Source organism: Vulpes vulpes, chromosome 5 (assembly GCF_048418805.1).
Source record: "Vulpes vulpes isolate BD-2025 chromosome 5, VulVul3, whole genome shotgun sequence".
NCBI lineage: Eukaryota > Metazoa > Chordata > Mammalia > Carnivora > Canidae > Vulpes > Vulpes vulpes.
Window position 1 is genome coordinate 80,297,699 of NC_132784.1, and position 27,474 is coordinate 80,325,172.

The following is a 27,474-nucleotide window of genomic DNA, read 5'->3' on the forward strand; positions in this document are numbered from 1 at the left end:
GTTGGGAATTAAAGTTTGCAGCTAGGCTAATATTTCTGAAATATGATGTCTGTGTGTATGGGTATAAATAAATGAAACGAAATATAACTGTTCATATGAAGTATTTGTGAAGGCAGAAAAATATCAGTGAAGATCTAGAAGAATTTTATTTATATATACAGTGACCAAAACTTAAAGTTTATGGGGAAAGATGACCTGAATGAGTTTTGACCTAATGTGGTTCTTTGACAAGTTTGCTCGGCATCATGTATCCTATCTATTTAAGGACTTGTATAAGGTCTAGTTCAATGCCATTATCCAGCCTCTAATACTATAAGTCTGGTTAAGAGCTAGCTGTGGGGGAACAGCAGGTTCCCAAACTCTCCGTAACAGCGAGGCAGACCACCCAGGAAGCTCTTCTGTGCGTGAATAGAAGGCCAAACACCTAAGCTTCAAAATACCTCAGGATACAATGCTGTCAAGAGGCAATAATAGGAAAATGACACTGCAGTGAGTTGCCAAAAGTTGAGAGGCTGTACAGTAACAGGATTTACTATAAGAGGTCCAGTGAAGAACAGGAATATAAAATAGCCACGCAAAAATATGTGGCATATTTCAGGTGGATAGAATTAAATATGTTGAAACAAAGTTAACTCACATTGTTTTGGATTGTGATCCCCAGAATGCAGACTCTGAGACCAAGATTTACTCACAGGAAGTTTACCGGGGAGCCTTCTCCAGAGTAACACTGGTGAGGGAATGAGGAAACCGGAGTGGGTAGCTGAAGGTGAACTGTGATGTGGTTACAACAGAAGCCGCTGGTGGGAGCCCTAGAGCTGGAATGGCCAGCCCTTCAGAGTTGTCCAGAACTGAGGAAAGGGAGCCATGTCTTTGCACTGAGTATGAGCCAAATGCAAGCTGCCCTCAGGATGTGGGCCTAGTCTTGGGAGAAGCAGCTCCTTGACATGGAGGGCAATGAGGATATAGCTGTGGGAGCTGAGGGATGGGTACCTCAGTCTGGAAGAGGGGATTTGGCAGCGTGGCACAGCATCTGCACACAAATGCATGGCAATCCAGAGTGCAGGGTGCATAATCACACACATTAAATCCCTCAATGCTCAAAGCAACCACATTTTATAGGGAAGTCTCACAAAGGTTAAATGACTTGCCCTGGGGCAAATCTATTTATAAAGGATAAGGAGATCTTCAGAAATAAAGTCCTATCATGTTTTTAATTACAAATATCAAAGTGTATTCTTATATCTAGTTTTGGAGACTATAATAAGATGAAACTTAATATAAAAAAAAATTAAGGGCACAGAAAAGTATTTTATAGTAAAAGATTTTTCAACGTAAGTCAAAGAACATGAAAATTAAAATGAAATATTTGTCTTACGTGAGAAGCTAATTAACCATGAAAAAAAATCTTTATCCAATCAAAATTCAAAATCACGATTGGAGATAGAAAATCAACTCTAACTGAATTAACATTATATGTACATTAAATCAAATAATTGTACTGTTAGGTTTTTCATTTTTATAGACTTGAAAGGTAATTCTTAGAATATTCACAGTTTCTATATTTTCTCAAATGTGTATTATATTTTTTTAAAGATTTATTTATTTATTTATTTATTTATTTATTTATTTATTTATTATAGACAGAGAGAGAGAGAGAGAGGCAGAGACACAGGAGGAGGGAGAAGCAGGCTCCATGCCAGGAGCCCGACGTGGGACTCGATCCCGGGACTCCAGGATCGTGCCCTGGGCCAAAGGCAGGTGCCAAACCGCTGAGCCACCCAGGGATCTCCTCAAATGTGTATTATAAATCAAACAGTAAACATGTCTAACTTAGATAAAGTGATAATCACAAAGCAAATATTAAAATTATGGGATTAGGGCAATGAAAGTTAATAATGAATTAATATGTTTATACTACACATAAGAAAAAGTGTTTTAGTGCTTAACAGATGTTTTTAATTAGTATTTAACAGGTAAGGAGACAGTATGTTTTGTCCCAGGAAATGAAAATACACTCAAGTGAAAACGAATTGTATAATTGTTAAACTTTATAAGTCTAAGTGGTATCTGGACCAACAATCAAATAAAGTTTAAAGCCCATTAAAAGGATAACAGAAAATGATTGATTTTAAAAAAGAGATGTTTTAAATTTCCTCTATAAATTGAAGCAGAACCCACCATTTGGCAGATGTAAATTAAGTGATTGCCTATGGGGTAGGATTTTAGGTGAGAGCCAAAAGACTCTGACCCCAAAAATATGTCTCCCACCAACTTGTCAATACTTGAAATTCCACTCAGAGATATACTCCTTTATCATAATTAAAATACCATGGAGTAAATGATATTCAGCCTTATAGGTTATTCATCCTTTGAGGCTGTTATTTTCAACCTCAGCTCTCTGGAATCCCTCAGCAGGCTTGGAGTGGGGCTGGTGGATGGAGGTCTATGGTCCCAAGTGGGAGAACAAACGTAATGAGTGAGTCTGGGGGGTCAGCCACCATCCTGGCTTCAAATAGGGCAGATAGAGCCTAGTTTCATTTATATAGTAGATTCCAAAAAGAATTTTAATCTGAGAAAAATATGTTTTTGTAAACTGTCTTACCTCGAAAGAAGCTTTTGCCCTTTTCAAAACAGTAAATCTTGGGGGGGAAAAGGTGATAAATGAGAACACAGGGCACTGGGCAGTCTAAATTGGGAGTTCAGGGAGTGAGGGTGGAAGAATGCCAACAGAGGCTGAGGATGGAGAGGCCTGCAAAATGACCATCATAGGCTTCACAGTTAACCTGGGAGAAGAACTGCATTCCGCTGCCGTTAAGCATTTAAAATCACATTTCAGGGGCGCCTGGGTGACTCTGTTGAACAGTTGACTCGATTTTGGCTCAGGTTATGATCTCAGGATTGTAGGACAGAGCCCTGCACAGGGCTTCCCACTTAGCAGTCTGTTTGAGATTCTCTTTCCCACTCCCTCTACTCCTCCTCACCTCTCTAAAATAAAAAAATAAATCTTTTTTAAAAAGTCATGTTTCATTGTTTTGTTATTTTTTTGTATATTTTTTATTGGAGTTTGATTTGCCAACATACAGTATAACACACCTGGTGTTATATTTTATTTTTAAAAAACATCTCCCATCCCATTTTTCTGTGTCTATTGACAAAGTGAAATTTCCAAAACAAGGCAAATGGTCTACAAAAATATTTTCTTTGTATCCAATTACAATTCTCACTAAGTTCAAGATATGAAAATGTTCAAAATTATCTAGCTGATGGTGGCAAGGCAAATATGCCTGTCTATCATGTCTTAACCTAAGTAATTTCAATAAGCCCTTTATACATTCAGATGTTTGAAGAAGAAATGAAATAAGGGTCTCACTTTGTCTATATTAATTTAGTGCTTAAAATTATATTTAATTGGGATTCAAGTACCAGGTATGTAGGTCCTAGTAGATGGATATAATATGATATAATATATGCAAGAGCTTGGTAAATTAAGGGTTTTGGAAGCTCCTGGACTCAATATATTTCTTTTCAAAGAAAATGAGGACTACTTTTTGATAAGAAAAAAATAGTCACATCCCCCAAATTTTATTTCACTGGGGGGAATGAAACATTTTAAGATTAAATATGAGCTAAATCATCAGACTTCTCCAAATTCTTAGCCTCAAAGATCATATTATCATATTTGGATAGAATATATGTTTTTATGCTTTCAGTGTCTTTTAAAAATATATCAAATTCGCCTATAAATTCGATTTTTTTCCTTAATATGAATAAGTATCTTGGGTAACTAAAACCTATACAAAAGTTTGCCATCAATGGCAGCACATTTTATTTTAATGAATAACCCATTTTTTGTCATAAAACATTAATGAAATTGTAAGTATAATCTTAAGTAGGTGTAAATGTATCACTTCATTTGCACTTATTAGAAAATCTGTATTCATTTCTATGTTCAGATGATCAATTGACGCTTGATAATACTCATGGTGAGTTGGGCTAACATAGATGTCAGTGAGTAATCCAGGGGACGGGAGCATATGTAGGAAGAGAATTTCAACAACTTGAGCATCTCAAACACTCTGTGAAAAAGCTAATTGAGAGGTAAAAACAAATTAACTGCTATGGAGAAGGACAATCTCCCCGAGAGAGAGTGTGTGCCTACAGCAGTAAGGTTCAGTGGTTGCATTTAGTCTGGGTAACTGCTGGGACAGTAATCCAGCTCTGGCCTGTGGACTTTCCCTGCTGACTGCCCACCTGGCAATTCTCTGGGCACCTTCAAGGCTGTCAGGACTGTGCAAGGAAAGCTGGTCTCATTACAACCAGCTCTGCGTGGGAGCTGATGCCCCAACCAATTGCTCTTCCTGATTTTGATACAGATGCAGTTTTTCTCTTCAGACCATCAAGGAAGGGAAGACTGTATCTTCCTGCACAGAGATTTACACCTGGTTGCAGATGCCTGTCAGGAAATAGGCTGAGGTGAATATACTGGCATTTCCCCCCCCCCCCCCCCCCCCAACAATTGAAAGATGAAGGAAGGAAGGAAGGAAGGAAGGAAGGAAGGAAGGAAGGAAGGAAGGAAGGAAGGAAAAAGAAGGTAAGAAGAAAGGGAGAGAAAGAAAGAATGGAAAGTAGGGTAGAGGAGCAGTTTCAGTGCCTACTGCTAATATTTATCCCATAAGATATTGGAAGGCATTCATAGGATCTCAAGTTTCTTTGCCTTTAAAATGAGCAGCCCAATACTTGCCTACTATAATAAAATCCACATATAAAAATTGATCTCCATCACATTTTGCCCAACATTTAATGAGTGTTCTTAAAATCATAATAACCTTGAATATTCCAATTTTTCTGCTTTTATAATTCCTTTGAAAATGAATGTCATGTTGGAACATTTTAGTATCTGTACTTAATGCATATCCTAAATTTGTTTTTCCATTGTTTATTTAAATAATGTAGGTGAAATAACAAAGCAGCTCAAGGATTGTAAATACATATCTGGAAAAGAGCAGGTTAAATAGATAAAAATCAAGGGATGTACAATGGAAATAAGGACATAATACACACTCAGTGATGAACCTATTCAAGAAAAAATCTTGCCACTATCTTATGGATAACCTCAGTTATCTCCTTCTATTTGTTTAATTGTTCCATGGATTCCTAAATATTTTTTTTAAGATTTTATTTATTCATTCATGAGAGACACACACACAGAAAGAGAGAGGCAGAGACATAGGCAGAGGGAGAAGCAGGCCCCATGCAGGGAGCCCTAAGTGGGACTCAATCCCGGGGCTCCAGGATCAGGCCCCGGGCCGAGGGCAGGGGCCAAACCGCTGAGCCACCCAGGGATCCCCAGATTCCTAAACATTTAAATAAACTTTCTACTAGTTCATATAGTTATAATGAAAACTTTAAACTTATGAAAAAAAAATGACCATCAAAGAGAACATAAATCTCAAATGGATTCATGGTGCTCTTGTGCCACTGGCAGAGCAAATTTCAAATTCAAATATCTAAATACAAATTCAGATATCCAAAGCATAAGGAATGCTAGGAGGGTATTGCAGATAAAAGTTAGCATCTTTTCTGTTATCAAATTATCCCATTTTCTAAATATAAACAAGCCGATGAACTAGAATGATAGAGTTGTAGTAAAAAGCTGAAAAAACTCACACATTAGTTTCATTATGGCATCTTCAAAAGATGCCATATTCCTCTAATTGTATGAAAAAAAAAATAATTGTATGAAAACAATCATAGGCATGGGCCAAAAGGGCCTTACCTGTTCCAGTCTTAGAGTACTGGAAGTTGCTGGGAGGTATAAGAGAATCACTAGGGGGAAGCCAGCAATTCCCCAGCAATTAAGGAGTATTTCCACGTTAAGTATTTCTGAGAAGTTCTTTTAAAAAGTCTCAGAAGAAAAAAAAAAAAAGACTCAGAAGAAAGGATCTAAATCTCCAATCCTCCATTAATTCATAGTGATTTACATTCTCATTCTAAATAAATATACACTTGCAGGACTAATTTTAAAGAAGTTCCTCTCCCCCAGATTGTATCAGCTCTAGATCTCACAGAAACTGGATCTGCCTCCACACACAGCAAATGGAAGACAACCCACAGAGCATTATTGACCAATTGTGTGTGAAAAGCACTAATTCCAGTGAAAAGACTTCCCTGTACCCATCTTCCACTCGTTTCTCCTGTGCTGTCTGCCACCCACTCACACATCCCACACTCTTGCTTATCAATTCTCTGTCACAATCACCCAACTTCCTTCTAGTTTTTCCACCCACCATCCCTTAAAGGTTTGCTAATACCCTTTCCTATCAATCCTTTCTTTCCTGCTCTCCCAGGGAAATGCTAACATTTCTGACAGCATCTCCATGGGGACGAAGAGGAGGAGTTGCAAGAAAGAACAGGACTGGAAAAGCAAAAGTCATTGAGCCATGGCTATAGCAGATGTTCTCAAAGTGGCCGGGGGTAGCAGCACTGACAGAGGATAGAAGTTTGGACTATAAGCAATAACTCCAAAAACCTGAAGGACTTCATAAATTATGGTGCATACTGAGTGTGACTACTAAAGCTAAAAACAATAATATTTCATCAACCTAAAAGGTCCTATGATTGAAGGCAAGAGAGTGTACCAGAAAACAACAACAACAAAGCTTGCACATTGTGGTTTTGACTACATAGGGCAAATGAGTGCGTATGGAAATGATATTCAGGGGCACCTGGGTGGCTCAGTCGGTTAAGCGTCTGCCTTAGGCTCAGATCATGATCCCAGGGTCCTGGGATGGAGCCTTGCATTGGGCTCTCTGCTTAGCAAGAAGCTTGCTTCTCCCTCTCCCTCTGCCTGCCGCTGTGCCTACATGTGTTCTCCCTGTCAAATAATAAATAAAATCTTTTAAAAATACATGCAAAAATGAGAATGATCATATAATGAATAATGTGATTATGAGTGATGCAACTTTTTCTTAAAATTCGTCTAAAGTTGTTATGTTTTCAACTTTTTTTACAGGGAATTTTCCCATATCAGGGATGGACACCCAATATAGGTCGTTCTCAGTCCTTTGTCTTCTATGTCCGTTTAAACTTGATACTATATTATATCATGTAATTGCACGCATGGGACTGACGCAATACAGAATACAGAAAGAGTGTGTCCTTTTGAGAGGTGACCTGCTAGTATTAAGATCTGACCAAAAGCCCCTATTTTTAACTGACCAATGAAAGATATGATGAGGATGAGAACCTCAGTGAAGAGGTGAATACAACCATATACAATATGAAAAAACACTCCAGGGGATTTTGAATCACACCATAGTTGAGATCCACTACTCTAGAAGATGATGACAACCACAATCAATTATTTTAGTTCTTAAAGCTGAGCCATGGATATGTGTACATATATACACACATACATGTGCACATGTGTATAAACATAGATGCGTAAGATATATACATACATAGTCAACAGAACTATATAGATCATCAAACATAAATAAATGATATTAAGGGAACCATGCTCCCTTCCCTAGCTCTTCTCATAATCAAAGCAAGCACTTTGCAAAATGTTGGACTAGATCTGTAACCAAGTCAGAAAACTGGAAAAAAAAATGCTACTGGATGATGGGAACCCTTGAACTTGATGTCTTGAACATCACTTCCTAAGCTTTTAGCTGACTAGCAGACTATGGAAAATAAATTATCATGTTTATTGTAGAGTTACATTTTCCCAAAGGTCAATTTTTGCATGATAATATTCTCATTCCAAATGCAAACGTGAGAATGTCATTTTAAAGAATTATAGATAGAAAATATAATGTTCATAATTACAATATAAAGCTTATCTTTGTAGAATAAACTTGAATAGAGAAAAAGAATTATAGAGATAAAGATTGATCAAAATATAATTTCTCAGAATGTTATCAATTCAAATATAAATATAATCAAAAGAAAATGATGAGTTATAATAGTTTGTTCCTTCGATGGAAAAGAGCCATCCATTGAGTAATTCATTTTTTTCTCTTGAAATGTGGGATATGAAATTATAAAACAACATTAACTTGATAGACTTAACAAGGGTACTCAATTATGATCAACAAATATTTAAATTCCTTACACTTTCAGTACTTAGTTCACTTTAACTAAGTATGAGTTCCTTTTTCTCTTCCAGAGATGCAATAGCAAAAAGTAGCTCCAGACATTTAGCCATCTTGTCCTGACAAATAACCAATTCACCTTTTTTCCCCAGCATATTCTTAAGTATTGATTTTACCAAGTGAACTCAGACATGTGTCACACTTATCCAATACAGATCCTTTTCCTTGGAAATGTAGTTTGAACATCAATCAGTCACCTGGCCTTTCACCTCTAATTCCTTTTGCCACTGTCTGTCAATTATTAAAGCCTTTCCCATTTCTCTAAATAAATTATTTTTAAAACTGAAATACAAAGTGATTTCTGTTAAAAATATGTGTTCCCTGGAAAAAGTATGCAACATTCACATGATTAAATTTATTCGTTATAATTACTTTTCTGAGTTGAAAACTATTTAAAGTTTATAAATCCGCTTTTTAAATGCCTCGGTATTTTCTTTTAAAACATACTCCCTGAATGGTAATATTAGCATAGCACTTGTAAGCCAAACTCTGGTGTGAGAAAGACAATACTAAAAGAAATTCAAGCTGAGTGGCATTGTTAGAAGGGTCTTCAAATGGAGCAGAGTGTTTTCATCTCTAGCTGAACTCAGTGAGAGTTACAGAATGACACCCACCTTGAGCTGCAGGCCTCCTGGGATAACAGTGTTTGCTGGAAGGCTTTTAATGTGTTGGTAGACATAAGAGGAGAATTGCTCCTGCTCAGCCTGTAATTGGGGGCCAAGTTTAGAGAGATGACCTCTGTTGCTTTTGATAGCTGTCTGCAATTCATCAATCAGCTTGCTCACCTGAAGGGGTTAAATTACAAGGGTTGTTAGCAAGAAGTAATTGTTGATGTCACACCTATTAGATTTTTGAGTACCTAGTTTGATGGGAGGGAAAATGACTTCAATATAGAATTTGAGTATAGAGCTATCTTCAAGTAAAGAGCCAGAAGAGCTATGCATTCCTTTATCAGCTAATTTTATTTATGGGAAAATTTATAACCTTTGCACTTCAGTAATATGGAAAAGATAGCCATTTACAATTGATGAATAAAAAATGTCTCTGGATATGAGAAGAAACATGCACCTGACAAGTTTGCAAAGAACTTCTAAACTGCTTAACAGAATAAAATCTTCCTAAGACTTCAATTAATCCAATATATGTACCAATGACAATATTTAATTTCATTATATGAACACTGCGTTGTGCAAATTTATGTTTCCTCTAATAGATTGGATTCTTACACAAACACTAGTTGATATATGGTAGAGCAAGAGAGATTAAAAGCAGAAGTTCACTTTATGGCCCTTTAAAGTTATTAAATTAGACTCATTTAGAATTATGAATGACCCTGAATAGAACATGGGCTTTTTGAAATATTAGGTTAAAAATCATTGCTCTTCCACTTACTGACTGAGCGACTGTGAACAAGTAATAAAACCCTCATCTGTAATAAAGAATAATAATATCCTTACCATACTAAGAATTAAATAAGATTACAGAATGAATGACACCATGTCTAACCTATAGTAATGTGCCTAATATATATTAGGTTATTATAGTATTTTCTTTTTTAAATCTAAGTGTTTTCTGCATATCAAGTTACAGTTGTTTGTCTTGGTCTATTTTTTCTATCCTTACCCTTATTTCACATAAAGCAAATAAAAATTTTAAACTATTTGCTACCTAAATTCTCCATCTCACTTCAATGTCCAAGGTAAAAAAATGGGAAATCATTCTCCAAGAAAGAGTCTCTGTTGTACAGATACCTCATCCTCTTTTTCTCTTTTTCTCATAAAAATATGGTATTTGTCCCTGTCTGTACTCCAACTCTGATGTTAAATCCATGATTTCTATCCCTTCTACAGAGGATTCAGAGAAGTCAATGAAAGCAAATTTGTATTATTATCCATATAAATTGAATATTAATTTTTCTACTCTACCTACTTAGTTCAAGATTATACACACACACACACACCTCAATGATATTTAACTTTCCCCAGCAACTTTAAAAGCATTATGTGCAAATAAACAAACTAATTTAAATGATTCCGATTTTTCTTTGGTATTCCATATCTCTCTTATTTGTCTCTATGTCATCAATCATCTACTTCCTTTAATACTTTATTTTTTAAATTTATTTTTATTTAAAAAAAAATTTTAAGTAAGCTCCATAACCAGCACGGAGTCCAACATGGGGCCTGAACTCACAACCCCGAGAAAAAGATCTGAGTGAAATCAAGAGTTGGATGTTTAACCAACTGAGCCACCCAGGCACCTCTCAATCAGTCCCTTTGAAAAAATCCTTCTCTTAAATAAAGCATTGGCAAACTTTTTCTCTAAAAGAGATAGATAGTATTTTCAGTTTTGTGGGCCCTAAGGTTTCTATCAAACCTGTTTGATCATGCAGTTGCACTTTGAAAGCAGCTAAAGACAACACGTAACAAATGGGCATGACTGTATTCCAATAATACTTTATTCAGAAAAATAATCGACAAATTGTACTCGGCCATACAGTTTGCCAATCCTTCTACCAAATTCATATATTTCTTCTCCTTCTTTGCTTTTCTTATAAGTAATACTCTGGTCCAAGCCCTCAACTTTTCATCCTTTCCCCCAACTTAAACACCTACTGAGTGGTCTCCCTGTTCCTGGTCTCTCCACCTCAAATTCATCCTGCCACCTCCACCAAAGTAATCTATGTCCAATTGCATTTTGAACCCTCCAGTTGCTCCCCCCCAACTTCGTCAGCTCGGTATTCAAGATTAAAAACATTTTCAATTTTTTGGAATGAATTTCTGTGCTTTCCATAGTACTGTTAACGCTACTATAAAATTGTAACATTTAAAATATAGAAATGATAAAATATAGAAACATATAAAATATAGAAATGATCTAATATTAGTCAATATTTCCAACCTCATCTTTGCCATACTATCTTCCAGTATTATCCTCAAAATGATGGATAATAATATCTATCATACCAAAACTAGAGACCAAACCAGGCCAAGTGACTTGTCTTATAGCTGTCTGACAAAAAGAAAGGACTTAAATAGACTCCAGATGCCATTTCTGCAAAGCACTGATCCTCTCTGAACCTATGCTCAGCCCCAGCATCATATGATTCAAAAAGATAGAATTTATGTAGTCTTTAAAGTATACTAAGTATCATGCAATGTATTATGCTAGTCAGTAATTCTGCTCTCTTCGATTTTACGTACTGTACTTTGTACTATAGTGAGCCACCAAAAAAAAATAGGAATTTCAGGCTTTGATTTGAGAACATTTTTATACATGACTGATTTTACTGTCACAATCCATAGCCTTTCACAGATAGGGGATTTCATGTGACATCAGAAATCAACCAACCATACAATTGATGATGTCATTTGCATTCTAAAGGGCTATTGGTTAAAAGTTTTATATCCTATGAATCTTTTGTTGCTTCAAAAATTTTCTCTATCATTTTTGTTATTTTCAGTTGTCCCATGATTATCTACTAATGTATGTGAAGTATGATTACATCAATTATCAACTTTTTATTAAAATAAAACTATCCAAAAAGATGTCCTAGGAAAAATTAACATACCTTAAAATAGAAAAAAATATATCAAGAATCCTGACATTTTGGTAAAATTTCCATCCAATTATACTAAAACTTTGTTACTTTACATATTCATAAGGTCTTTTATTCTCAAAGTGCTACATTTTGTTCTCAGTTATTATGAGAACATATTACCCTTAAAGATAACCCTACACATGGTATAACTCATGTACCAAAATTGGGTAGGTAATACAATAATCCTGAATTATTTTACATAATATGATTTTTTTCAAATCACAGATGTTGCTAGAAGGGAAAAAAATGCTTTTTAAAATTCTTCATCATGAATCTTTTTTTCCTGCAAATCCTTTTTTTTTCTCTCTCTCTCTACAAAGGCAATGTGAATAGGGGTAAAAGAAGACAAAACTTGACCTTTTGTGATCCCAGCATTAATGGGTCTGTTCATAATTCAATCTATGTGTGTGTGGGAGCATCCATGTGGAAACATAGAGGCCTGAGAGACATAAAGCCTTTCCCTTTAAACATTATCTGACCCTATCAGTCCCATTCACAAAAGAAGGCTTACGTATGCATATGTTGAAAAAATGCACCATCTCATTGTGCAGCAGAAAGCCTACACATTCTACTCTTCATTCTCCGTGGAAATGCAGCACGGAAGTGACACTTGTACAGATTTTGGGAGAGTGACAAATGAGCAGAAGGTAGCAAAAAAAAAAAAAAAATGAGTATTCGATCAGGAAAAAGACCAAACTTCTGAAAGAATGCAAATGCACACCTGTCTATAAACACAGACAGAGGTTTTTGCTTAAAAACCTACACTGGGTAGTTTGGTCATGTTTTTATGACATATTTACATAACCTTTGAATTTATTTTCAAGATGATTTAGATTCAGTATAAAATATTATTCTGTTTCTAATCATTCTAAAATGTATGCACATTGAAGTTATGTGTTCTGAATTACACATTCTGTATATTGTACTTTGGCTATTATGAATGATACTTTGAGGAGCTCCTGGTTTTTCTAATGATGAGTTCAGCTCTTGGCCTGATTGCTACAGGGCCTTGAGTCCATCAAGGCCAGAGGACTCGTTTTAGTAAGGAGGACTCCAGAGAACTTTGCACCAAATTATCACTTGAAATCAGCACAAAAGGTGGCAGCCTCTATGCTGGGAATGGCATCTTGGCATGCAACACACAGGGAATGGACTCAAAGCTAGGCCAGTGCTTAAACTTAAGACCAAGAAACTTTGTAATTTATGACATAATTAAGAAGAGCCAGAAAGAGGGTAGGGAGATGAAAATGAGTATCTTAGGGACGCCTGGGTAGCTCAGCTGTTAAGTGTCTGCCTTCGGCTCAGGGCGTGATCACGGGGTCCGGGGATTGAGTCCCGCATCAGGCTCCCTGCGGGGAGTCTGCTTCTCCCTCTGCCTAGTCTCTGTCTCTCTGTCTCTGTCTCTCAAGAGTAAATAAAATCTTTAAAAAAAAAAAAAAAGAAAATAGGTATTTTAAATTTCCTAAAATCTCTTCTTTCTTTCAGGCCCAAGGGTACAGTGTTTTTCAGTGTAAAAAGAAACATAACCCAGATTTGGTGACAAAGATTAGAAAAGACATGAGAACCTATGAGCAAAGTTAAGTATCTCTTGATTTACAAAGATGGGCTGCAATGTAACTATTAGGGAACTTGAAGTGTGTACCACCTTCTATTCATACCACTTCAAATACTCCCAACTTTTTTTTTTTTTTAATTATTTATTTATGATAGTCATACAGAGAGAGAGAGAGAGAGGCAGAGACATAGGCAGAGGGAGAAGCAGGCCCCATGCACCAGGAGCCCGACGTGGGATTCGATCCCGGGTCTCCAGGATCGCGCCCTGGGCCAAAGGCAGGCACCAAACCGCTGCGCCACCCAGGGATCCCCCTACTCCCAACTTTTTAATAGTTTCTAGAACCCTTCTGACAGAGAAGATACCTCAAAAAGAGATTGATCTTGTTTCCAGCCAGAGATCCATCATGTGTGCCACCTTTAAGCCTATTCAAGAGTTTAACATTCCCATCCACTCATGGATGAAGGGGCAATTAAAATAGAGACTTTACAAAATCTTTAATTCCAGTGAAGCTAATATACAGTGTTATGTTAGTTTCAGGTGTGCAATATAGTGATTCAACAGTTCCATGTACTACTCCATGCTCATATGGTAATCACAATCTCCTTCACCTAAAATAGAAACATTTTAAATGTCTTTATAATACATCTGGCAATAGGGTTATGTTGATGGCAACAAAAATAATGTCAACTTATACTTTTTGAAGAAGCAATGAGAATGTGCTCCACAGGCTTCTAACTACAGGAGCATAATGAACCAAAGGTCCCAGCTACTGTCCTCTGAAATCCATCACCAGGTTGGCACCAATAGCTGAGGATAGTGAGGTAGGTCTAACTTAGGGAGTCACAGAACTCCTCTGAAGGACAACTTAGGTCAAGGATATACCACCAGCTTCACCAAACCTTCCTTAGACTGTACCACCATCTAAGATGCTTCCCTCCAGTCTTCCCTTCCTTTCTCCTTCACTTGTGTCCAAGTCTGCATTTTTTTTTTATTGGAGTTCCATTTGCCAACATATGGCATAACACCCAGTTCTCATCCCATCAAGTGCCTTCCTCAGTGTCCGTCACCCAGTCACCCCTACCCCCCGCCCACCTCCCTTTCCACCACCCCTTGTTCATTTCCCAGAGTTAGGAGTCTCTCATGGTCTGTCTCCCTTTCTGATATTTCCCACTCATTTTTTCTCCTTTCCCCTTTATTCCCTATTCTGCATTTCAATCTGACACGTCTCCCAGCCTTACCCAGAGCTCTCTCCATTTTCTCTCATAAGCATTTCTTCTTATACATTACGTACATATTTAATACTATCTTGGTATTTACTTTTCAGAGAACTTGAAATAACTTTTAAGCCAACAATAACAAATTACCTGCACATTTCTAATAAGCCATTTCCAAAAAGTGGTTTAATACACAACACACCACAAAGTAATCTTATGATATATACATTATTATTCCCAGTTTTCATGTGGAAAAATTACATGAAATAAGACAATATTTTAAGATAAAACCCCAGACAGTAGAAATCTAAATCTAAATCTAAATCTTAGATTTTGTCATACTTAGTTTGGGTTTGGAAATATATTTAGAAATGCAATATTTTTTGTAAAAAATATTCATAATTGAGTAATCCCCCCCAAATTTTTCATTTCTTTTCATCATCAGGATTTCACATTTCTGTATATGAATCAGGGCCAAAACTTGCTGTCATTACTTTTCTTAGCCAAACCTCTAGAAATTACACATCAGGATTAATATAATAACTTTCAAAGTAATGTCATAGAAATAATTCCCATACTGTATAGAATATATTTAGAGACTATTACATACACACACACACACACACACACACACACACACATCACACAAAACATATTCCCTTTATTGTATATTTGATTCCTTAAGCAAACAAGAGACATTTGAAGCTGTAGCTGATCAAGCAAATATGTGACCAAGTAAGGCACTATATAGGAAAGGATATGGATATATCCTTGAAGGATATATCATTGAAGGATATGGATATTAAATAAATATTAAGATGGTAATAAAGAAGAAGTATCAAATAAACATAAATACTGTTGGATTTTCTAGAAAAGATAATTTTTATTTCGTGTTGCTAACAAGATGTCATTGAAATGATATATTTAGCATAATGATAATTTTCTGGGGTCACTTCAAATTTTTCCATTCCATTGAAACTGGAGTTCTGCATAAAATATCAAAGAGAAAAATAATTACAATATTTAAAAGGCAGAAAATATCAAATATTCACTTTCAGATTATTTTATATTTACTTTCTGATAAAAATGTGTTATTTTAGATATAATTTTAATGATACTAATTACAGGTATTTAAAGCTGACCATACCAAAGTTATATCAATATAACTTTCCAACTGTGATAACATTTTCCAAATGAGTAGAGGGCAATACTTTTTAAATTTCTAACTAAAAATCTAGTCTTTAACTTGTTAATATTAAGTGGAATGAGTGAAAATTGTAACTTAAATTAACTTTACAATTTAATTAACTTTACAATTGTTATTTGCTATACTTGTAACCCCATTCAAGCTGAATTTTTCTTTTTTTTTAAAGCTGAATTTTTCTTATGAAATATTCCCTGCTGAGATTACCAATATATGTTTGTAATGTAGTCTTTAAAATTGGACATATACAAGTCTCAAAGATTAATATGGTCTCTAATACAAAGACTTGAATTCACTCAGGAAAATTTGACACATTGTACCTGTTCAATTTTTGTATCATAGTTAGCAGAACAGATACAATCATAATGATGAGAAAATATTAAAAACCCAAAGCTTGGATAGATTTCCTTGCCAAAATATCAAAAGAGAATTACATGAAAGTTTAATTTTTAAATATCCACATTATCTTATTCTTTAAGTTGATTATGATTTTATTTATTGACGATACATGGGAATTAGTAAATTCATGATCTCTCCTCAGAAAGATTAAATGCTTTTGCATTCCAGGAAACTACATAAAAATAATTTTCTTCTTTTGTCTAATACCAATTTTGTATTATTATTTCATTTATGGAATATGCTGTCAACCTCACAGCATGAGCTTTAGAGAGAAGAAGCTTTGCTTTAATAGTTCTTCATTACAATATTGCCTACAGAAGCTTATGATTAGCTCACTTAAGCTTGACATTTGTAAACTACAGTTTTTTCTTGGTAAGAGATAGCATTGTTGGCTTTTCTAAAATTTAGAACAACAATTTAATTCCTAGAAACTCAGAAAATAAAAATAAGATTTAGTACTTATTCCAAGTTCAATAAAATTTTAATGCTTTTATTATGTTAGCATGTTTTATAATTTCCAGATTCAACTTGCATGTAATAATTTCCTAATTTAGGAAATTTATGAGAAAGTTTTCAGAAATATTTTCCAGAAAATTACAATATTTACTCTTTCAAGCATATAATTCTTTTTCAAGCTGCCTATATCAATAAAATGATTCCAGTTTTAACCAGTCTTTTTCATTTTGTTGTTATCAGATAACTATAGTTGGTTCACTATCAGACCCAAGTAAAATATGTCTTAACTTTGAAATTAGCACTCATTGCAGTTTTATAATAGTTTAAAAAGTAAGTTTCTTACTTCTTCTTGTGCCTTATGGTATTCTTTTGCTGTCATTGAAAGAATTACTTTTTCAGTAATTTTCTCTTTCTGTTCATCTACAGCCAGGTTCAACTAGAAAAAAATAAATAAATTGCATGAAAATCGGCACTTACTGACACTTAACTGCAACATTTATTCAAATAACCAACTTAGCATAATCATGGAAAGTGATTTAGAATTAATTTGGCCCATATTTTTAGGAAAGGAACTCTACCTAGGTTAAGTAAGTTGAAAGTACATTTTTATATTTAAGACATTTAACACCGAATCTTTCACTTCCACTTTTACTGTTTATAAGTTTACTAAAATATGATTTGGAAGGGGATCCTTAATTGCAGACACTTGACACCAATTACTTTTTTATTTTATCAAAATAAGCATAGCAATTTTTAAAATTAGGCTGATATTTCCTATTAAAATTTCTCATTGCCAGTAGGGAATAAATTGGCTGCTGTTACATCAGGATAAAACCAACATAAACCAAAAGCAAATATCAATTCAAACACTTTAGAACAGTTCAAAATGATTTATAATATTTCATGACAAGAAATAATGTATCTTAAATACCTGAACAGTTACCTGCAAACTGATCCATTTAGAAAGCAAGATAAAGGTCTTCAAAACTGCTGCTAACCCATACGTTAATAAAAGGTGAATGTGGTCAATTCTGTTTGTTTTTTTTTTTATATAAATAGTCCCCATTGAAACGAAATGCTATTTTCAACTAAGGAAAAAGCTGAACTCACACAATAACATTCATTCAGCAAACTGGTATTAATAGAAAGAAAGAAAATAACAGCCTAACACAGAACCTTCTGAATTGGAATATTTAACAATTCTTTAGCAATGGACTTGTCATGTTGTATCTCCCCATTGAGGATAAAGAATGAATAATGACCATGTGTTTTGTTTGTTTTGTTAATGTTGTTGTTGCTTTATTCTTTTTTAAAGATTTGTTTATTCTAGAGAGAGCACAAGCAGGAGGGGCAGAGGGAGAGGGAGAAAGAATCTCAAGCAGACTCTGTGCTGGGCTCAATTCCAAGACCCTGAGATCATGACCTGAGCCAAAACCAAAAGTGGGAAGCTCAACCAACTGTGCCACCAAGGCTCCCCTGTTGTTGTTTCTTTAAATCACGTTTCTCTGTTGTATGCCTGGCAAGTCATGCTTGAGTTGACATAAATCTTTAATCCATATCCTGTCTGAAGATCCACTCTTATACTTGAGATACAATGGGGGTGGGAGCCAATAATATGGTTTCCTCAGTTTAGTCATATATATATGCTATAAGAATAGTATCAAACCAGTGAACTCTTCATCCACTGACATGTGATACAGCTCAGTATATCAGAGATTCTGTCTTGGTAGCGGGGACAGGCCCAGGAATCTTTAGGTGATTCTGATGATCATAGATAAGGAATTGGCAAACATCTGTAGAAGGCCAGAGAGTAAATATTTTAGGCTTGGGTGGGCAGGGATACAGTCTCTGCTGTAATTACTCAACTCTACCCTGCAGCATGGAATAGATAATACATAAATGAATGAGCATAGTTCTGCCTCAGTAAAACTTAAACAAACAAGTGGCAGGCTTAATTTGAACAGAAGGCAACATTTGACAACCCCTGTCCTGGATTGAGAACCACTCAAAACAAGTTTGTTAAAAAATAAGCATAAGCATCATGTAATCTACAACATGATGACCATAGTTAACAATACTGAATTGTATATTTGAAAGAGTAGAAAACATAGAAAGTAGAAAGTTGCTATGAGTTCTCATCACAAGGAAAAACATTTTTTCCCTGTTTTTTTGTACCTATATGTGATGATGGATGTTAACTAAATTTCTTGTGGTAATCATTTCACAATATATATGAAGGTCAAGTCATTATGCTGTGCACCTTAAACTTACACAATGCTATATGTCAATTACATCTCAATTAAATGGGAGAAAATATCATGTGAAATTGTTCTTGGGATCATTCTCCCCAAAGAATTATTTTCCTGTTCCAAAGTAATATAAAAAACATATTATAAAACGTCCAATATCTACCTCATGGATGCCTACATGTAAACTGTGGTACAACATAGTTGTGTCAAGTCTCTATGGCTATTTCTCTATAGGAAGATTCTCATATTAGGAGATAGATGTGAAGGAGAGGGTACTGGGAAATATTCACCAAGCTCATCCACTCCTTACAAAATTAATCTCCAAATGCACAAACATTCTAAGCAGATCTTTTTTGAAGGGAAGCAAAACAAAACAAAAACAGAGCTACTAAACTCTTCCGTGCCTCAGCAGTAAGTCAGATTCTAATGAGGTCTCCCAGGGCCATGACATTTAGAACTGCTTCCAAGCAACTTTTTAAAAGGTGGGAATTCTTTACCTTTGAAAGCATCACAGTTGGGAAAATCAGCTCCATTCTAATATTCAACTTCTAAAGAAGCACTATACTAATCTATATAAGCTGAGGTCAAAACATATCAAAATTATTGGAAAACATCATATGCATACCAAATAGAGAATCCAGTAAGATACGGAGAAATAGTTAACAAAATATAAGGATACAGACATGGGCCTTTTCTGGAAACAGATCAGCCATTCCAAAAGAGAGAGAGATTTTAATATAATCATTTAAAGAACATTATTGAAAGTAAAAGGTCAAATTAAGAGAGTGCATTTTCACCCTGAGATATTAATAATATGCAGTGCTAATAGCATCTCTCCCTCAAGCCCCATGTCATGATAACAATCACTTTGGAGGAGACGATCCTGTTTCTTCATTATGACAAAACTATGTGTTTTTGATTTGCTGTTCTTATCTGACATTTATGAAATAATTTTTGCTAACGGATTAAAAATTTCTGAGGTTAATTTTTCATTTTAAATAGGGTAGAAACTTGAAATTAAAAATAAAAAACAAAGGTTTCATGCGAAGTGAAATAAGTCAGAGGAAGACAAATACCATATTATCTTACTTACACATGTAATCTTTAAAAAAAAACCAAAAAACAAAAATATTGAGTTCACATAGATAGAAGAGATTGCTGATTGCCAAGGGACAGAAGTGGGAGGTGGGTGAGACAGATAAAGGAAGTCAAAAGGTACAAATTTCCAGCTATAAAATAAATAAGTCATGGAGATGTAATTAAAGTATAAGATGGTAACTATAGTTAATAATACTATATTGCATATCTGAAAGTTATTAAGAGAGTAAATCTAAAAAATTCTCATTACACACAAGAAAATTGTAATGTGTATGGTGATAGATGTTAACTAAACTTACTGTGGTAATCAATTTATGATATATACAAATATCAAATCATTATGCTGTGCACCTGAAACTAATATGTCAATTACACCTCAATAAAAAAAATAAACAGTTGGGCAGCCCGGGTGGCTCAATTCTTCTCAGATGGTTTAGTGCCATCCTCAGCCCAGGGCCTGATCCTGGAGACCCAGGACCTCCCTCTGCCTGTGTCTCTGCCTCTCTCTCTCTCTCTCACATGAATAAATAAAATTTTTAAAAAATAAAAAATAAACAGAAAGATGGCTAAAATTTGCATGTAACTATGAAAACCCAAATCTCTACCAAATAGGGAAGTGTAGGGATGCCTGGGTGGCTCAGTGGTTGGGCATCTGTCTTCAGCTTAGGTCATGATCCTGGAGTCCCAGGATCAAGTCCCACATCGGGCTCCTTGCATGGAGCCTACTCCTCCCTCTCCCTCTTACTATGTGTCTGCCTCTCTCTCTGTGTCTCTCATGAATAAATAAATAAAATCTTCTAAAAAAAAAGAAACAAATAGGGAAGTGTTACTTTGTTCTAACTTTATATTGCTCCTTTTAAATGTAATAAAGTACCCATAAATATTCATTGTGCACATCAAAATCTAAAGCTAAAGCTAAAGAGGAAGATTTGATTTACTATTTTTGTTGCAAAGATTTTAAAAATATGTAATAAATATTAGCTATCCAAGATCAGGTTAAAGCTGGTCTTATTCAATATCAATAGTGACCAGAATAGAACGATCAGGAGACAAATGAAAGACAGTGGCAGAAATGGAAAAACACACACACACACACACAGAAACAAAAACAAAAACAAAAAACAAGAAACATAATGGCTTTGTCAAAGAAAACTAAACAAAAAGTGCTTCCAAAAACTGGTTTGGTTAGAGAAATAGGATTAAAAAGAAGTAAGTTTACCTCAAACAATCTGTTTAGGAACTAAGAAAAAAGTCCACAGAAGTATACCTGAAGCCAGAGGTTCAATGAAATGATTTCTAGCAATTGTTACATTTCAGACCATATGTATTTTACATAAAACTTCTAATGCTAGGGTAGCAGGCACCAAACTTTCTCTAAGCCCTAGAGGGTCATAGTTTAGTAACATATAGTTCTGCATAATATGTATGGCCCATTGTGATTATAATAACAAGTGGTCATTTAAGGAGTTTTTAAAACATTTGCTGGCTCAGGAAGCTCAACTATGGACATCCTAGAGAGGACAGCAGGCTCAAGACCTCCTGCTGCAGAAATACAGACAGAACAGCAGTGACCTTCTTTTGTGTGTATCATTAACAGTGCATGGCTTTTTCTTCTTTTTTTTAACTTCCTCCCAAATATTTTAAAGTATATTTATAAAAATCATAAAGCCGAACTGCATAAACATTTTACCATGACAGTAAGATAAAATAAAATCTATTTTATAGGAGAAAATAACTCTCAATGAACTCTAGCACCCAATGATTAATATCTTTTAAAAAGGCACAACTATCAAACAAGCTGGAATGTACTGTCTACTAAATTCATATTGACATTCCAGATAGGTGCTAACCAAAGAGTTCAACCATACTCTCAGTGCCCTGCATTATAGTTCTGCATGTATTTTTCTCTGTATTCAGAAGAACAGCTAGTGATTCAATGTGAAATATATGATGTGTTATGTATAATGTCCTTAATAAATCAATGTAACCCAACAAGAAAACTGAATCTCTATCAAAAACCTAACTTTTTGACCAGTAAATTGCTTTAATAATAAATTATTTGATCCATATTTTACATGCAGATCAATACAGGCAATACAGTTTAGCATAAACAACAGGACAATCAACCTTCATATATATTGACAAGTTTCCCAATGGTCTGTTAATATACAAAAGACTGGGACAAATTACTTATTTATATATACAAAACATGGTTATAAAGGCCAGCTGCAGGTATTTTTTTGGAAAGTGCATTTTAATAAGGTCCTATTCATTTGGGGAACAAATGGGGAAGAAGTAGTTTGCACTACAGAGTTTAGCGCGAGAGCTTTCTCTTTTTCTAACCACAAAATCAATCATTTGTCCAGACTGTGGGAGTCAGAGTTAGTTACTGAAAAGAGCTCCGTATATAAACAAGTCAATAACTCATTGTGTGTTATTGTCGAGCTGAAGAAGTCGGCTTTCAAAAAGCTGCCCCTGCTTCTCTCAGAATGAATGTCACTGTATTCAGGGACTGGGAGAGAGTCCTTTGTTTCCAGCCATTGCTGACTGCCATTTATGTATGGGAACAGGAGGTGGCTGCTACGAGTGTGGGGGAAGCCACTATTTGGTATCATGGATGTCCAGGAAAAACCCTGAATTTTGTCAACCAAAATCATTTGTGTCTGAAAATGTATTGATGGAATTGATAAAGAATGGCCATACACACACAAAAAATATTTGGTAAAGAAGTTAAATGGTAATAAGTCTGTATCATTTTAAATTGGGTCAGGCTGATGTTTTTGGTTTCCTACCTGTCAACGAAGATGAAATGAAAAATATAGGCAATGGTTTGAAAAGTTTGAAAGTACAAAATCAAACTGATGAACAGGTCAACATGTCAAATTAATACTATCTGTTCAGGCCATTAATATTAAGGATGACTCTTGGTACTCTCAAAGTGTGTGTGTGTGTGTGTGTGTGTGAATTTCTCTAAGGCATGATTTTATGTGCTCAACATTTGTGATAAGTTAAGGAATGTGAACTATTTTTACTTAAAAATTAATGTAAATTTCCTTTAGAATGGAACTGAACATAAAATTCATAAGATATAAATATTACCATACTCTTTATTGCATCTTAATATTTATTAAAAACCTACTAATTTATTCAAAATCAAACGAGGAACTGTGAAGAAGCACCAGACCAGGATTCAAAATTTCTAATTACATCGGGCAAATAAAAAATACATGTAGATCTGTTAATAAATGGTCATTTGGGGGGAAAGAGGATGGTCTCTGAAATATTAAACAAAAGCTTAGTTCTTATTTGGATGAAGTTGGAGTTGTATGTAAGGAGAAAGCTGGGAGCCTGGAACTGACTCCTACTGACCTCATTTCTCCTCACAATTTAGAAAGCCACAGCATTAAATAATATAATATGCTTCCACATGCAACAAGTGTCCTAGACATTTTGCTACATACAAACTGGTTAACAGCAAAGTGGGATATGATTGAGGAGACAGTGGAAACAATAGAAAGTAAGAAACAATGTGTGCATGCCACAGACCATAATTAATTGTCAAATGGAGGTATAAACAATACAATCTACAAGTACAAAAGACAAAAATGTTATTTAAGGTAGGGAAGAAAAGGCACAAACAATGGGTAGTATCTAGCTAGGAAAAGAAGTGATAATATAGGAAAATATTATTAATAAATATTAATTAATGTTACTGATTATACATGAATTACACAATGAAATTTGTTCTAATTACAATTAGTGAAGTGGCTTGACATGACTTTGGGAAGGTTGGAGAGGATACAAGCCGGGCCTTAATGGACTGGCAGGGCAGGGAAGGCGGCGTAGCTGATCCAGGTGAGTCAGGCTAAGGCAATGGTTCGACTGGAAGGGATGTTTCATACCGGGGAACAAGAACTAAGATGGCTACTGTGACTCCATACATAATCTATTTCTGAATGTCATTATAGAGTATACACACAAAATGCTAGGCCTGTAATGTGGGCATAATGATAACTTTATATAACTCGGTTCTTTGCTTTGAGTTTCTACATAACTCAGTTCTTAGCTTTGCCTTGGCTCAGCCCCATCTTCTCAAGCTATAAACACTTGACTCAGTTTCAGTCTTAGAGATCCCTTCACTGAATCCTGACCCGGCCTCCGCTTCCGACCAGGTTATCTCACTTAAGTCCCTTCTATGAAAAAAATTCAAAAGTGCCACTTTTAGACTTGGGGAAGGAGCAGATCTGATCCTTAGTTCAAAATTGGCTATGAGGGACACCTGGGCGGCTCAGCAGTTGAGCACCTGCCTTCAGCCCAGGGCCTGATCCTGGAGACCCGGGATTGAGTCCCACGTTGGGCTCCTTGCATGGAGCCTGCTTCTCCCTCTGCCTGTGTCTCTGCCTCTCTCTCTCTCTCTCACTCTCTCTCTCTCATGAATAAATTTTTTTTTTTTAAAAAACTGGCTGTGAAATCTGGCTCTGCCATACATTATCTCTGACACAGTGAGCAATACTGAGGTTCATAGAGCCCAGGTCTTCTTTTTTTTTTTTTTTTTAATTTTTATTTATTTATTTATTTTTTTAAATTAATTTTTATTGGTGTTCAATTTACCAACATACAGAAAAACACCCAGTGCTCATCCCGTCAAGTGTCCACCTCAGTGCCCGTCACCCATTCCCCCCCACCCCCCGCCCTCCTCCCCTTCCACCACCCCTAGTTCGTTTCCCAGAGTTAGGAGTCTTTATGTTCTGTCTCCCTTCCTGATATTTCCCAACATTTCTTTTCCCTTCCTTTATATTCCCTTTCACTATTATTCATATTCCCCAAATGAATGAGAACATACACTGTTTGTCCTTCTCCGATTGACTTACTTCACTCAGCATAATACCCTCCAGTTCCATCCACGTTGAAGCAAATGGTGGGTATTTGTCGTTTCTAATGGCTGAGGAATATTCCATTGTATACATAAACCACATCTTCTTTATCCATTCATCTTTCGATGGACACCGAGGCTCCTTCCACAGTTTGGCTATTGTGGCCATTGCTGATAGAAACATCGGGGTGCAGGTGTCCCGACGTTTCATTGCATCTGAATCTTTGGGGTAAATCCCCAACAGTGCAATTGCTGGGTTGTAGGGCAGGTCTATTTTTAACTCTTTGAGGAACCTCCACACAGTTTTCCAGAGTGAGCCCAGGTCTTCTAAGGCCAGAGATTTCTCTCCCAACCTTGCTAATTCTCTGAAGAAAAAATTTTTTAAAAGCTGTTTTTACCACAGACCGTACCTTCGTGAGGACAGTTTAAGGGACCATTTATAAAAGAAATCTTTGTAATGATTAAAAACCAACAAAACATCACCATTTTAAAACAATAATATTTTAAAAGTTATATTTTGTCTAAAAGTGTGTAAAAGAGAATTCTACATAATACTTTACCTACAATTTATTTAACGTCTTTTTAAAAAAAAGATTTTATTTATTTATTCATGAGACACAGAGAGAGAGAGGCAGAGACACAGGCAGAGGGAGAAGCAGGCTCCCCCCACGGAGCCTGATGTGGGACTCGATCCCAGGACCCGGGGATCATGACCTGAGCTGAAGGCGGTCGATCAACCACTGAGGTACTCTGGTGCCCCCCACTTTATTTAACATCTAACTAAACAAACAAACTGTTAAAAAAATCTTCCCTGTTTTTTTAAACTAATTATAAACAAATTTTAGACCTTCCAAATTCCATAGGAAAAGTGGTACTGAGTTAGCCCTGACTCGGTAGCCACATTACAAACTTTCTGCCCAGAAGTTCTGTCACAGCTGGGAATGCCACAGGCCCTAAACTGAACTCAGCCTATCTTCTCAAATGACTCTACTCCATTTCTTCTACGACTGCATGCTGTTTTAGAGGGACTGTGCCACCCTGGCCAAGGGGTATGCCCCTGACCTTCCACACCAATCAGCTTCAATCAGACTCAAGAGGGGAACCACATAGAGACATCAATAGTTGGAGAGAACCTGTCCATTAACAGCACCCTAAAGAGATTCTTCCTAAGACGCAGATGTCTGGAGCTATTCTGGTGTTTTCTATAGCCCCTTCCTTTGGCCTTTCTTTAAATTCCATGGGCTACCACCTGCCATTCCATTAAATTATTTTTTTTGCCTAAGTTATCCTGAGATAGACCCCAGTAATTGCAACCAATAAATCCTACCAGATAGGTTATGTACGTCCTCATAGTAAATGCCCCATCACTTTAGGAGATCTGAAGGAGTGTCTATTTCTTACAACTCAAGGTATCGAACTCAGATGTCTTAATGACGTGCCAAGTAAAGTCCTTCAGGTATTATAATGGGTAATGTAACAGAGGTAATGTTTTGAAAATTTATCAGTATGCTTTCCTTTTTGGCCTTTTCAAATATAAAACTGCCCTAAATACTCTAGATGTTCCTAGGATTTGTCACAATATCATTTCTGACATGTAGAATAAAATTGCACAACCAAACAATATCCTTGCAAACAAGACCATTGTCTTTAGAGATGATCTGCCTCTCAAGTAAACCTTATACTCCTCTCAGCATATAAACAGTGAAACTTAGAAAACTCAGCCCATAAATGTCCCTTGTAAATAAAGAATAATGACTCTGACTCCTGTTAAACCTTTGCTAGAGTCAGGAATAAGGAAGATACAATGTAGAGAAAAAAATAAAAGCATACTATGTCCTTCTTCCCTAGAGGAAATACAGGAAGAAGTCTTAAGAGGAGTTAAGTCTTAAGTCCCCCCTCTATAGCCTGTGGCTTGAGGAGGAAGATAAATATCAGGAAGTGGAAATATCCTTGGGCCAGAGAGGTCTTCTGCTCCCCTCCTCTCAATATGGTCACAAGGAGGGAACTGTCCTGTAGCACCAGACCGGGCCACATCAACAAGATGGCATGGTATTAGGCACACAGTGGGAGGCCTGAGCTTTAGCTTTCCTGAACAACCCTTGGTTTCTGTGTCTTAGGCCTTGGAAGTAGATACGTTAGGTCGTGAAGTTTACTATAGACTATTGGCATAGTGAGGGAGGTATGGCTCTCTAATGAGAGTAGCACCATAGACCACTCAAGCCAGACAACCAAAAGGTTGTCTCAGTCAGACCTTGGAACAGAGGTCTCTAATACCAGAGGAAGTTAAGTTTAGGGTGGACCATCCAGGAAACACTATCAGAAAAAGGGCCTGAGCCAAAAGAATGGACTACAAGTTCACATGCTGCAGATCAGAAAAGTATCCAGCAACCAGCTGACCAACAGGTGCCAGCAGCTGCCACACCAATATAAACATAAATTCCAATGGGCTAGCTTGAGGTCAGGGGCCCCGTTAGCCACACAGCCCCTTCTTCCATATACCACTTGAAGGAAACCAACAGGGTGCAGGAAAGTCTATCTCAGAGAAAGAATGACCTAAAATAAACATTTAAATGATCAAATCAGACTAAGCCTTACACTAAAGTGGACATTCAGTTATTTTCCCCCACAACATAATTAGCAAGACCTCAGGAAGAAAGTATCAGCGTCAG

General features: G+C 36.0%; 1 protein-coding gene across 5 annotated transcripts in view; it reads right to left on the minus strand.

Moving 5' to 3' along the window:
- Positions 1-27,474, minus strand: part of DCDC1 (doublecortin domain containing 1) — a 455,963-nt gene that overhangs the window by 229,278 nt on the left and 199,211 nt on the right. For all 5 annotated transcript variants that reach the window (XM_072759029.1, XM_072759033.1, XM_072759030.1 and 2 more), the window contains 2 exons: positions 16,929-17,021; positions 8,771-8,941 (listed from right to left, as the gene is read on the minus strand). In XM_072759029.1, coding sequence (XP_072615130.1) covers positions 8,771-8,941; positions 16,929-17,021 — 264 coding nt within the window. The remainder of the gene's footprint in view (positions 1-8,770; positions 8,942-16,928; positions 17,022-27,474) is intronic.